The sequence below is a fragment of the Physeter macrocephalus genome, chromosome 9, assembly GCF_002837175.3.
Source record: "Physeter macrocephalus isolate SW-GA chromosome 9, ASM283717v5, whole genome shotgun sequence".
NCBI classification, from domain to species: Eukaryota; Metazoa; Chordata; class Mammalia; order Artiodactyla; family Physeteridae; genus Physeter; species Physeter macrocephalus.
This window is the reverse complement of record NC_041222.1, coordinates 33,982,758-33,997,068: the sequence shown is the minus strand read 5'-3', so window position 1 is coordinate 33,997,068 and position 14,311 is coordinate 33,982,758. Positions and strand designations below refer to the sequence as shown.

Genomic DNA, 14,311 nt, shown 5'->3' with positions numbered 1-14,311 from the left:
AAAAAATGGTGCTTCAATCCTGCCTTAGAATTGTATGTTTTACCCAAGATTTGCTAACACATCTCCATAACCGTCCATGGGTGGGGTTGTACTTTTGGTACAGACCTAACTGCTGCTGTCCCCTCTGCCCTTAAATGCCTGCCTGCTCCCATGAGTTCTTGGCTTGTGATGACACCCCAGCCACAAGCCCTCAGGGAGTCTGGCTTGGCTGAACGACTTGACCTTTGGGGTCCTCTTCCACATGCCATCTGGGGGAAGGGGTACACACTGTGCATTTCTGCCTGCTCTGTGGTTCTGTGGCTTGGCCTTTGGGAATCTTCCACTTTAGAGCCTGACGTGTGAGAGAGGAGGCCAGGGTACTCCACTAGCACTTACTGGAGCCGTTGTAACATGCATGATCAGCAGTAGATGGTCCAAGGAGTCATGGCCAAGGGCTAAATAATGAGCCATGAGCTGGGGGCAGGGAGATACTGCTTTGGCTGGAGGCGAAGGGAGGGCTTTTACATGAGCTTGAGCCTTGGACAGGAGTAAGAATTAGGCAGAGAAGAAGGTGGAAGTACTTTTAGGAATTTTTAGGAAGGCAGGGAATGGCCTCTGCGAAGCACTGAGGGAAGAAAGTAGTGTGTTTGTTTGGAGAGCAGAGAGTGGGCTACCTGAAGGGCACGGCTCGTGCTGGGATTGGAAAGAAAGTCTGGAAAGGTCTGAAAACATGTTTAATTCACTAGCTCATTTGTCCATTTGTCTATCTACCCATCCACCCACCCATCCAACCACCCACCCATCCATCCGTCTACCCATCCATCCATCCGTCCGTCTGTCCATCCATCCGTCCGTCTGTCCATCCATCCATCAAGCAAATGGCACCTGAACACTCCTCTGTGCTAGCCTTGTTCTAGGCTCTGGGGATACCCAGTAGAATAAGTCACCTTTCCTGGCTCCATAAGAGTGCTCAGGATCTGAATGTGAATAAGAGCACATGGCAGCTATTGTGGAGAGGAGACCACTTTTCTATGAGCTTTTGGCTCCGTATATTTCTCAGGAGATGTGAAGGCACAAAATGGGAGGACAGAAAGCATGGTGATGCCTCCAGAAGAAATCCAGGAAATTAAAAACAAAATAAAGCGTAGAAGGAACACCAAGAAGCCCCTGAATTCTCTCCCCCGACTTGAGATCCTTTAACTGCAAGCACCCAACCTGGCATTTTCCAGAAGGCAGCCTGTTGAAGCCAATGTGGCAGGCAGGTCATCTCCTGAGGAATCTCATCACCTTCCCATGCAAAACTCCTCATTCACTTATGAACACCCTGGACCCCGAACTTGCAGCCTCTTCCGAATAAACCTCTTTCTGGGAACTTCCATTCACCCCCTGGGCCACCTGCCCAGAAAAGGTCATCTGGCTCATGGTGTTCCTCTAAGACCTTGTTACCAGGGTCAGTAGCAGGCTTTGCTCCCTCTCTCCTCTATGTTGGCAGTTGGACACTCACTAGTTGTCTCTGTGTGCACTTGGGTTTTCAGGAAGTTCTTTGCTGTGGAAATATGGCCCCGAAGGGGAGGTGAGCAGTTAAATGGAAATGCATGTGAATAAAGAGTATGTAATGTAGAGGTTAAGAACATGGGCTCTTGCACTGGGTAATTTGTGTAAAGCACCAGAAACCGTATTTGGCACATAGGAAGCATTCCTTAAGGGTTAGCTCTTAATAGTATTTGTGGTTATTATGGAAAGCACCTAGGATGTTCCTGACACATAGTGTTTAATATGTATTAGATATTAATTTTAATATGATAAAGCTGTTGAAGTGATCAAATCCATATCCACATCTGAGGTCACCTTTTCTCACTTTCATGTGGGGTCCAGACCTTAGGAAAGAGAGGGAAGCATGTGATGTGTCTAGTGACAACCCCAAAATAGAATAAAGCAGGCAGAGCCCTGGGCGCTTTACAGATATGGATACATTTTATTGTCATCACAACCCTGTGAACAGACAGTGTTTTACAGCAGCACAGACAGGTTAGGGTCAGGTGCAGTGGGGAAGTGGAATCAGGCAGGATAAGAACATGGGGAGAGTCAGGGCTGCTGGTTCCAGAGCCTTTGCTAAGGAAACAACAAAAATCACAGATGATAATGACTGTTTTTTTTTTAAAAATGCAGGAATGAGTAAAAAAAATAGAAATGATCATGTTCAGAATTGTGATCAGTTATATCTAAATATGTAAAAGTCAGTTACCTTCCCATAAGCCAGAAATAACAATAAAAAACAAGGAAAGATCCCATTCGCAAGAGTCACAAAAATTAGTAAATATCTAGAAGTCAGTTCAGTGTTCACCTGAAAAAGTCAGTGCAGAAGGATAGATGAAACATTTTAAACATACATGTTAACATTAATAAAATGTAATGTTAACATATGATCTATTAACGTATAAAGCCACTGGCAGAGGGAAAGGCAGATCGGTGGAAAAGTCCAGCAACTGGTCCCTGTTTACTTGAGAATTGCATTTTAAATTAGACAGTTTTAAAGTCTAACGTGACTTTTTGTCTAATTGACTGATTGAAGCATTGATAATTCATTTAAATAGAAATTAGATATTTGCATCACAGCATAAACAAATTCTAGTGAGTCGAAAAGATGCAAATGCAGCTAAATGCAAGAAGCAAATATAAAATACAGGAGAGAATTTCTGTGTTAAGTGTAGGGAGTAGAGAAGCCTTCCTAAATAAGCCATAAAACTCAGAAGCTAGGGGCTTCCCTGGTGGCTCAGTGGTTGAGAGTCTGCCTGCCGATGCAGGGGACGTGGGTTCGTGCCCTGGTCCGGGAGGATCCCACATGCCGCGGAGCGGCTGGGCCCGTGAGCCATGGCCGCTGAGCCTGCGTGTCCGGAGCCTGTGCTCCGCAACAGGAGAGGCCACAACAGTGAGAGGCCTGCGTACCGCAAAAAAAAAAAAAAAAACACTCAGAAGCCATAAAGTAAAAGATATTTAAAAGATATTTAATTACATGAAAATTTAAAACTTTTCTACAGTTCAAGACATAAACAAAACAAAATGACAGACACAAAAGTTTGGTAGCGTATTAACATATAAAGGTTACTGTTGACATAGAGAAGAACCCACAAATAAATGAAAAAGGATAACCAAATTTTAAAAAGGCAGGGGGTGGTTTCTAACTGTATGAGCAAACAACTCAGAAGAAACACAGCTGGCTACTAGACAAATGAAGAGGGGCCAACTTCTTTAGGAAATGCAGATTAAAACCATGGGATTTTCTTCCCCTCTGATCAGCAGAAGTTCTAAAGACTGATAACATCTGGTGTAGACGAGGGAACAAAAGCACTTTGGGTATGTTAAGTATAATAAATGTGTTCAATTTTGGAGCGAGGTTTTTTTTTTTTGCAGCATCCATCAAAATTCAAAACTCTCTTGCTCTTTGACCAAAGACTTTTACTTCTAGGCACCTGCCCTCTGCCAGTACTCTGCCTTGCACAGAAGTGTGCATCAAATCAGGCACCCGCAAGCCCAATGCGGGATACTTACGTAATGGGGAAAATCTAGAGACAACCCGGATGTCCTTCAGGAGGCGTCTGATGAAGGAAATTAAGATCCATCCGTAGTATGGAGTAACGTGTGCGTGGAGAATGGGGAAGGTCTGTGAGCAAACTGGGAAGATGACCTGATACGTCATCAGGTCAAAAGGAAAAAGAGCAGGTGTAGAAAAGGACATGTCTATTATTCCACTTAGAAAGCCACAGTGTTTGTATTTGTAAATACTATATATGTATATATGTACGTGTGGAAACACGCATATATACACGTATACACATTTGTGTATCTGATCCTGAAAATGTGCAAAAGACTGTTAATGGCAGCCACCTCTGTGGAAGGGAATAGATCTTCATATTTTTACTCTAGTTTTCCTAATCGTGTGCAAATTTAGAATTAATTTTTTATTTAAAAGTTAGGCAGTCAGGAGAGGCCTAGTGACTCTTTTGTGGGCTTCTCTCACCTCAGGATGCACTCTTCGCGCCCTTCTTGTTTCTGGTTTGTCTTTTGCGGGATGCACTCTTCCCGCCCTCTTGTTTCTGGTTTGTCTTTTGGAGCAGACACCACTGAAACGAGAGTCTTGTCATCGCTTGCCAACTGCCTGCGGTTTTCTTGCACCCTCCTAACCCTCGCCACCTTTGTGAGATGCTGTTTCGCGCTGAGGTGGTGCCTTTCCCCTCACACACACCCCTCTGGTACCTTGGGAAGTCCCGGTGTTTCTCAGTGGGCATTCTAGAATACTCATCCCAGAGATGCAATGGGTTTTTCAGCCACATGCATTTGGGGAAGACTGTGTTCCTATATGAATTATTCTCTTGGGAGTTCACGATTCACAGGAGCTCTTGAGACGCTCCAGGAAGTTGAGTCAAGAAACCCGTGTAGCCCTGTTCATGCAGGATTTCCTAAATTTCTATGACTGACTGTGGCACTGCTTTTTCAGTCACAGCCATCCTTATCAGCTTCCGTCATAGACTCCCTGGGGAGCGCTGCTCAGATTCTGTCCTGGAAGCTTTGTAGTCCCAGGATTACCCGCTGCTTCCACGCCCACCCGGCCCCCTGCTAGCGCTCTGTCAGCATGGCACCTTCTCCCTGCCCCCCAACTCATTCAGGCCACAGGCCCTGCCCCCCGCTCTGGGATCTAGTGATAACGCCTGGGAGTGGTGGCCCAGCACAGCCCACGGCAGTGCTCCGTGTGGCTCACAGGTTTTAATACACACAATCTGAGCCCTTATTGGAACATGGGAAGATGATTTAAATCCAGATGTCTTATTTCATAATCCCCGTCTCTCTGAAAGTGGGAGAAACAGACTGGGAGGGCCGTATGTTTCAAGCAAAAGGGAGACTGTTTCTCTGTGGGAGTAAAGAACGGGCATTTAAATCCAGATGTCTTATTTCATAATCCCCGTGTCTCTGAAAGTGGGAGAAACAGACTGGGAGGGCCGTATGTTTCAAGCAAAAGGGAGACTGTTTCTCTGTGGCAGTAAAGAACGGGCCCTCAGTTAACAGGTAACGCAGGGAGTTTGTGCTGAGTCTGTCATGTTGGGCCTGTTATACTCATTTATATGACCGTTGGGTCCCTATTGGCATTTGAATTTGCTGCCCATGCTTGAAACTCCCCAGTGTCCCTGTCTTGGTCCTGAGGCCTAATTCTGTTGACCTAGAAGTTCTTTGTGAGAGCTTTCTAACAGGCCTCTCCCCCAGCGTCCCCACCCTCCAGCCCCTATGTCGGTCATAGTGCTTTTTCTAAAACGCGGAACTCGTGCAGACCTGATTACTCCTGACCTGATTACTCCTCGTTGCTCCAGGATCCGATTGATCCAGTTCCCAGGAGAGTGCGTCTGCAGGGCCCTCTGCGGTCTGCAGTCCTGCCCCCAGCCGGGCACCCAGCACCCCAGGTGCTGCAGAGAACTTGCTGGGGTCCCCCGTGCCTTGGCAGAGACACCTCTCCGCCAGATGCCCTTCCTTCGTCTCCCCCTGTCCTGACCCCTCCCACCTCCCTTCCTCTGAAACCTTCAACCTTCCCTCGGGCAGAGTTATTTGCTCAGCTCTGTGCTTCCACCTCGCTTGTCCTCTGGAATTTGAATTCCCTCCACAGCCGTCTTGCTAGGTTGGGAGCAGCTGATTCCCCTTCATCTTTTTCTTCCTTCCCTCAGCCCCACACCAGGGACACTCTCGGGCACCGTGCAAATTTAATCTTCACTTGCTAGGTTGGGAGCAGCTGATTCCCCTTCATCTTTTTCTTCCTTCCCTCAGCCCCACACCAGGGACACTCTCGGGCACCGTGCAGATTTAATCTTCAATTTCTAGTTGTTCTGACATTGTTGCTGTCGTGGTACCACCTACGTTCACAGTAGGATGGGTAAATGTGTGGGGGATGACTGTAAATACAGATTCTTTGTAAATCCAGGTTCCTAATTCTTCCCCCTTTTAATATTTTTTCCCCTTAAATCACATGTCCTTTTTGCTGCTCCAGCTGTATAATTGGACTGTCACCTGTGGAGCCCGAGGCAGCAGAATATCAAAGAGGGTAGACACTAAATTTTTAATTTAAATGTCAACCAGGATACCTACTAGCTGTGCAAAGCGGGGCCCAGAATTCAGGCTCAGAGCCTATTACCAGATACTTGGTTTCCCTTCTTGTGTCTCTTCTGTCCATCAATGTGCACTTGACTCCTATTAACTTTAACAGGAATTATGTGTGTGCCCTGAGGGGAGAGCATAGCTTTTAATGGGGGCATCCTCACACTGCTTTTATTTGCTGTTTAATTTTAATGAATCCCACCCTGTAGAAGTGCAAGAATGAAATAGGATGTGCTTGAGAAAATGGAGAGAGTTATTACATATCTTCCTTGTAATCCAGAGTAGCATGTCATCTCTTCTGTTTGTCTCCTTTGGTTGTCAATGGAAGATAATTTTGGCTTGCTTACTTTCCAAATCAGAAACTGAAGTCAAATACTAACATATCCTAGATGGAACTTGACTCATTCATTTTTGAGAGTTTGTATGAGCCCTGTGCAAGGTGCAGAGAATAAAAAGACAAATTTATTGACATCAGTAGATATTTACGTAGCATTGAATGTGTTCCAGACGCTGTTCTAAATTCTATCAGTTATCTACTTTTGCATCATAGAACACTTCGAGACAGTGACTGAAAACCACAGCCATTTCTTTTGCTCAGGATTCTTTTCAGTCAGCAGGTGGGTCTGGGCTCAGTGGGGTGGTTTTTTCTGCTCGTCTCCTCTGAGATCACTTATTCAACCAAAGTCATCTGGTGATCCACCTAGAGTGTAAATGTTCAAAGCAAGTCCACAAGGTCAGCCCAGATTCAAAAGGTGTAGAGCACGAGACCCCACCTCTTGCTGGGAGGGCTGCAGAGAATTTGTGGCCATTTAGTCCTCACATCAGAGAGGCACAACAGAGAGATTTAGTAACTTATTCAAGGAGAGGCACAACAGAGAGATTGAGTAACCTGTTCAAGGTCACACAGCTTGGGACAATACAGTGTTTTAAGTGCTTTGAAAGCTGCTGCTCATTATTTTTCAATCTTACAGCCACTATTCGGACCAACTTATTTATTTTCTCTGCAGCCTTGTAGAGAAAGGGTCATTCACATTGCTGTGTGGCTGCCATGGGTTGGAAGCTTCAAATATGTTGTACCACTGTACTGTCATAGCTAGTATGAAATGGAGATATTATTATCATTCCCAATATTCAGATGAGGAAACTGAGGCTCTTGGAAATTAAGTATGAGTCGTATAAGAGAATGTTAGCTCACTGTTCCATATGCAAGAGTGGTCTCCCTATGTAAATTATAAATGTCCTGGCACAGATCTTTTTTTAATCTCTTGTTTGCATCTGGAAAATGGTTTTTAAAAATTTTCTGTTGCTGACAATTAAAGCTGGATTAGATAGCAGCTGTGCTTTAGGGCATCCAGTTCACATTTATTACATTTACTTCATAGTCTGCTTTCACCCTAACTAGTGGCAATAGAATTGCAAGTTGATGGGAACAGTCTAATCACCTGTACATTTCAGTATACTCCATTATGATATTTAAATATATAACATATTATTAAAATAACATTAAAGGGAACATAGAACTATCCCATATTCTCACATCCTGAACACAAATATTTTCTATTTCTCTATGCTTCCTTAGATTCTTTATATCCACAATTATACTCTAATTAGAGTACCCATAACATCTAAAATTTTTCACTTATTAGATCATAAACCACTTCCATTTTGCAGCCTTATCTTTATCTTTTTATGTGGCATCTTAATATTTAGTTATAAAGAAATGTTATAATTTATTTTATTTCTATGGTGGACGTAGGTCGTTTCTAACTTTACCTGTTGTAATTAATTACAGAATATATGATGTTCTGGATGGGCTTTAGTTCAGATATTTTGTTTAATTCTATCTCTAAATATGTACTCTCATATTTTTCAAAACATGTGTTCTGAATTTGATTCCCAACTCCTGTCAAGAACCATGTAAATGTGTGTTGTGTGTGTGGTGCGTGTGTGTGTGTGTGCGCGCGCGCGCACGCCAACAGTTTTACTATGGGAAGTTGACTTAAGGAAATAGTTCAAACATACAAAAAATGTCCAAGTAATCCAATATTATGATGTTTCTTCATATGTTAGCATAACTTTATTTTATGTAACTAATGCTTTACTTTTTTTTCTTTTTGCATTTCTATAACCAAATAACTGACATAGAGTTCATTTGGGGTATAAGTTTTAGATCTAAATCAATTTTCCCTATACAGCACTGCAATTATCCCTCTCTGTTTATTAAATAATATTCACTTTCCTGGAATTATGTGATTCTTACTTTACTGAATGCTTAAATATAATATATAAATGGGTTTATTTGGATTTTTTTATAAAAAACTTTTTTCTGTTGCTTTGTTAATGTCAGTTGCACATTGCAGAAAAATAGCTGGAACAAAAAACATGTTTTTCAGATGTCCAGTGGAGCCCCAGAATAGAAGCAGGATGAATATTCCATTCCGCATTGGCAACACCAAAGGAGATGATGCTTTAGAAAAAAGATTTCTCGACAAAGCTCTTGAACTCAATATGATCTCCCTGAAAGGGCATAGGTGGTGAGTAGATGTCCCATCCAGAAGCTTGTCAGAGAATTTGTTTATTCATCAGACGCTGAAGGAAACACATCTAGGAGCCTGCCCATCCTGGAGTAGCAGTTACTGTAACCAGTTGGGAAAGACCATTTGTTACGGGGGGTTCTCCTGCTGCTGCTTACAGACCCCTTAGCACGATTTCATGGCCGAGAGAATGGGGGGGCCCACACCTTCTAGGAGCTTTGGTCAAAATTTCCTTTGAAAATCTCTGCTCTGACAGCACAAAGGGTGCCATCCCATCTCTGGTGCAGCTGGCACAAGCCTGTTCAGTGTAACAACAGATCACTGTTGCTTCCCTGAACATCAGAGAGAGTAGTTAATTCTGTAAGCTCCGTGAAAGATGTATGTTCTCATGCATGAGAATAGCTGCCCACTCCCTGCCCCCAGCACGGCAGGCTCATCGAAGAGTTGAACTAACCTAGGTTCCATGTGAGCATGACGGTCCTTCACTGCGTTAGAAAGGAATTTTCTAATGACTGAGATGTGTGAAGCTCCTGGCCACCTGTGGGGGCTTTCAGGTGGGAGGTTGGACACGATGTTCTCAGGTGCCATGACTCTCGCAGGAGCTGGTCACCTGCGGGGGCTTTCAGGTGGGAGGTTGGACACGATGTTCTCAGGTGCCATGACTCTCGCAGGAGCTGGTGACTGGAAGGAGGGTCGTCTTGATGTTAAACCAGATGCTCCTGTTCTTAACGGCTGCATCTGTGGTTCTTCTAGGTCCGTGGGAGGCATTCGGGCCTCTCTGTATAATGCTGTCACCATCGAAGATGTCCAGAAGCTGGCAGGCTTCATGAAGAATTTTTTGGAGATGCACCAGCTATGAGCACATCCTAACCAATATACACTCTGCCCTTGAACAATGTACAAAATTGAAAGTCACTTGGGCATGGCTAAAAAAACTAAACAAACATAGTATTTTTCTCGAATGAACAAGCTTATGATAGATTTTCTTCTTTTTTCAGAGAACAGCGAAGCATCCACAGCTATGCTAAGCTGTTGAAACTTAACCTTAATTCTGACTTGAACTGGAAGCTTTTAAAAAATCTTCTCTTGCTTTTCTACCAAATTCTAACTACTGTTGTCTTTGCTGCTACTTTTTCTGCCTAGATCTCATATTCAAAGCTGCCTATGAGTTTAATTATATGCAAATTGCAGGTTATTATTTTTAGAGACACACAAACACACAGCATGGAGGGTGGGTGGAGTCCTCTAGGTGCTGAATTTTGATCCTTTGCAAGATGACAGCAGTGGGGTCTTCTGGATTCTGCAGCTATTAATTCAGGTCACCACCGACCGTGTTGTGATGTTCCAGACTAAAAGGCAAACTGGAGATCGTTCTTTATACTGTTATTCTCATAAAGAGATAAAAGTGACATACTATATGTTTATATAGCAAGGTCTGTTTTTAATACCAAATAGTTTATATCTCTATGCATTTATATCGCTGTGCATTTATATTTCTAATAATACGGTTCTTGTTGATATATGTTGAGACTTTGAGAATTTGTTAGGATCCTTGACCTTGTGCATTAGAGTGTTACGTTCTCAACAGTTGTGTGCCTCCCCTTCCCCCTCCCCTCTCCCTTTTTAAGCTGCTTCACAAGATTTGGAAGCTCCCTGATTCACCTTTCCTTTCCTTTCAGTGGGTAGAAGAACGGTTGGTTGGTTGGTTGGTTCTTTGTTTTTCAGTTATGCTGTTAAACTAAAAATCTCTGTTAAACTCCCTTACTGTTTGTTCACGTGACTGTTCTCTTTATGGTGTTTGACCAGTGATGCCATGAGTTCAGGAAGATCTTTGCTGAAGAGTCTTTTCCCCTCTTGTTTATCCATTGTCAGTGTTTTATGTTGACCGTGCGAAGGACATTAAAGTCCTAAAACATCTAAATCTTTGTCAATGAATTTCTTTACATGCTTTTTAGACAGATTGTTCTTTTAAAAATCCTGCATTGGAAGGATGCGCTTTTCCTTTGTTCTTATAAGCTTGACCCTTTTATCCCATCACAGCACCTCCATTCTGTGTTTTCCTGTGCCGAGAGTGTCTGCTTACGTGCCTTCCCCATCAGAGCAAGGAACAAGCCCTGTTTCTCCACCTCCATCACCTGGCAGTATCAACAAACCACGTTACAACACAGCTCGTGGTATAAAGTTCTATGAACTTTGTCCCACTTAGGCTGGAAACATGCCACTAGGACAGTTTTGAGCTATCTTCGTGTTTCGTTGGATTGTGTAATGAGGACTATACCTATCTTTTGTCCCAGCTCTGCACCAATTAGTTGGGTTAGTTGGGTTTCCTGCTTAGGGCTAAGCCTTGCCAATCTTGGTTCTCTCATCTGTGAAAAGGAGAATTGAAATAACTCCCCCACTTATCTCAGGGATGTTTGAAGAGCTTAAAACGAGGGCTCAATGCAGGATGTGACTTATAACCACAGTAAATTTTTAAATGGCAAAAGCCAGCCAGTGCTTGGACACCATCCAAGTGTTCACATATAGTAGTGCTCAGAGTCTATTTTGCCTCCTTCCTCATCCATTCATATGATGGTGACAAGTCCCTGTGGTTTGTACCGGCCCCAAATCTCTTGAATCTCCACTTATTTCCATTCCCATTGCCACAGCCAGCTCTGTCAGCCCTCCGCGGATCATTTCAGCAGCCTCATCTGCCCCTACCTGCCCCTACCAGCACAGCCAGTTGGACGATCACTTCCCCTTCATGCTCCTCCTTGGTGCATAAAAAAGCCCAGGCTTCTGAGCCCAACGGTCACAGCTTTGTGGTGTCTGGTCTGGCTTCTTCTTTCTTGTGTTTCTGGTTCTTGGAATGTGACGTGCATATATGCGCATGCTACGTCAGGTAAGCCTGGAGTTCCCGCCCCCGCTCAGCAAGACTGACGTTCCTTCAAGACACCTGCCAACCTCCTGACCTTGTTTGTGTCTCCTGCATTGGAAGGATGCGCTTTTCCTTTGTTCTTATAAGCTTGACCCTTTTATCCCATCACAGCACCTCCATTCTGTGTTTTCCTGTGCCGAGAGTGTCTGCTTACGTGCCTTCCCCATCAGAGCAAGGAACAAGCCCTGTTTCTCCACCTCCATCACCTGGCATCCTGCCTTGCCCTTAGGAGGTGCTCAACGATTGTCTGTTTAATGAATGGAAAGGCAGGGCTTCCTGAATTTCGTGAACAGCCTGCAGTAAAGGCAGAGGTACAATCTCACATATGTGGATGTTTTAATTTTTCAAAAGCTTACTATGTAATTTCATTTTTTACTAAAATTTAGAATCTTGGAGGGCTCCCAGACTCTTCTTTATATTTGTGTGAAAGTGTTTGGAAAACGGTGAGCAACTGCATTCATACCAGGACAAAGGATAGTCACTGTTGTCTGGAGCACAGATCGCTGGAAGATACTCATTGAGCGAAAACCTTGACCTTTGAATGTCTCAAGTGAGTGAACGGACACCAGTCTGCTGACCACGTGGAGAGAGGGGAAGGGGAGATAAGGACGCAGGCCCCAGGTCAACAGGCTGCGGGAGCCACAACTGGCCAGTCTTTAAGATTAAAAACAAAGTGGACAGACAGGTGTCTTTCAGGCCTTGGGAAATCTGTGTAAGGCTTGGTGGCCTCATCTTCCTTTAGATCCTCCGAAGTGTCCTTCTCCCAAACGGATTTTGACTATTTTTCTCTTTCAAAATTTGACAACACATAATCACGTTAATACCACCTAAGTGAGAAAAAACAGATTTGTTCCCACGTTGCTTATGTTTACCTCCACACACTGCTTCATCCCCAGCACCGCGGCTCTGTTCTTTGCCTGCACAAGAAACAAAATTGGAATTGTTCTGTTCCGCGCTAGTCTGTGTTTATCTAAATATCTAATGCTGTCTCATCACAACTTAGCAGATGCTGGAAGGTTTGGCAAGCCCTTAGGTGAACTATGTGATGTAACAAATAATTAGTCCGTTTTTTCCCCTTTAGAGCTGAAGGAGCCACTGAGACCCCGTAAAATGGACAAGACCCATTGATAGATGTCCAGCTCTGCCTAAGGCCCTTGCAGGTCTGGCCTTGTATCACTCTGGGATTAATGTTTGTTGTATCGTGTTCTTTGGAAGGAAAATAAAATGAAGAAGAATTTTCTCACATTTGATCAGAATGAACATAATTAAAAAGTGAAATGCTACTGCATCTGCAAAGAAATCAGTCACTTTAATTGGAAAGAAGATTCCTTGCCTCTGTTAGTAATTGGGCTCTTGGTCATTTAGAATCGGAATCCATGACAGTTTGTGATAAATTGTCTCCTTTTGGGCCAAAGAAGGTAAGAAGTTCTAATTACCCATGGATTATTCCAGAGTGGGTGGAAAAGCTTGATCAAAGAGATATTGGGAGAGAGCTAGAAAAGCTAGCAGTGAGCAAAGATTTATTGACTTTCTTTCTAAGAAGCTAAAGAATAAAATAGTTCGTTTGTTGTGACAGAAACAAGAGCCTGTGGTATTTGAAATCCCAGAGCAAATTGGATTTTCTAAGAAAATAGGGAACTGGGCATATTAGAAAAAGTTTATGTACACAGAGGTTCTATAGTTAGGTTATAGAAATTGGCCTTGCTTACTTGTTAACACATGAGAATATTGACAGCCTTGGGCCTCACTTGGGGAAAAGTATGGAATTCATACTTTGAGTGTTTAAATGTATAAGTAATTGGCACTGAGTTTAAGGAAGTCCAAAATGTTTTATTCAAATGAAAGCGTAATTTAAGTTAGTAGAAATGTACTCAGGGTCCTAATGAATGAATCTACTGACCCAATCCCTGTTGGTATCCTACCTAGCCTTTGTTTCTCTTCAGAATGCCTAACAATACCTGAAGAATAAGGTGGATTTTAGGTTGATGCATTTATTTTGACTTGTGTGTGTTTATTTTACATATCTATATAGAGGTAGATATATAGTTAGAGATATAATTTCAAACTTAAAGAAAAGTTGCAAGATTAGTACAAAGAACTCTTGTATATGCTTTGCCTAGATTCACCAATTATTAATATTTAGCTTTATTTGCTTTGGCGTTCACTGTCTCTCCATATATACATGTTTTTTTCTCCTGAACCCTTTCAGGGTAAGGAGACATTGTGCCCTTTTCCCTGTAAATAGTGACTACTTCCTAAGAGCAACAACATTTTCTTATCAAACCACAGCACAGTTGTCTAAGTCAGAAATTTAATATTGATACTGTTGACTGATCTACCGTCCGTATTCAAATTTTGCCACTTATTCCAGTAACATCCTTAATGGCTAATTTTTTCAGCCCAGGAACCAGTCTACAGTCATGCATTGCACTTAGTTCTCATGTCACTTTGGTCTAAATATGAAATAATTCTTCAGCCTCTTTGTTCTTCATATTATTGAGAGCTTGTGAAGAGTATAGGCTGGTTGTTGTGTAGAATGATCCTCGGTCTGGGTTTGTCCTCTGTTTCCTCATGGTTGTTTCATGTTGTGTGCTTTTGATGGGGTTCCACAGAGGTGACAGTGTGTCTCTCTGTGCATCCTTACAGGAGCCACCTGATGGTCATCTGTCTCATTAGCATCTTGGTTAAGGTGGTGCCCACGAACTTTCTCCACTGTCAAGTTATTATTTGTCCCTTTGTAGTTAAT

General features: G+C 43.1%; 1 protein-coding gene across 1 annotated transcript in view; it reads left to right on the top strand.

Annotated features, from left to right (window-relative positions):
• The window catches only part of PSAT1 (phosphoserine aminotransferase 1), a 29,814-nt gene extending 19,245 nt beyond the window's left edge, over positions 1–10,569 (top strand). The window contains exons 8-9 of the mRNA XM_024126755.2: positions 8,508–8,645; positions 9,402–10,569. Coding sequence (XP_023982523.1) covers positions 8,508–8,645; positions 9,402–9,507 — 244 coding nt within the window. The 3' untranslated portion in view covers positions 9,508–10,569. The remainder of the gene's footprint in view (positions 1–8,507; positions 8,646–9,401) is intronic.
• The last annotated feature ends 3,742 nt before the right edge of the window (positions 10,570–14,311 follow it).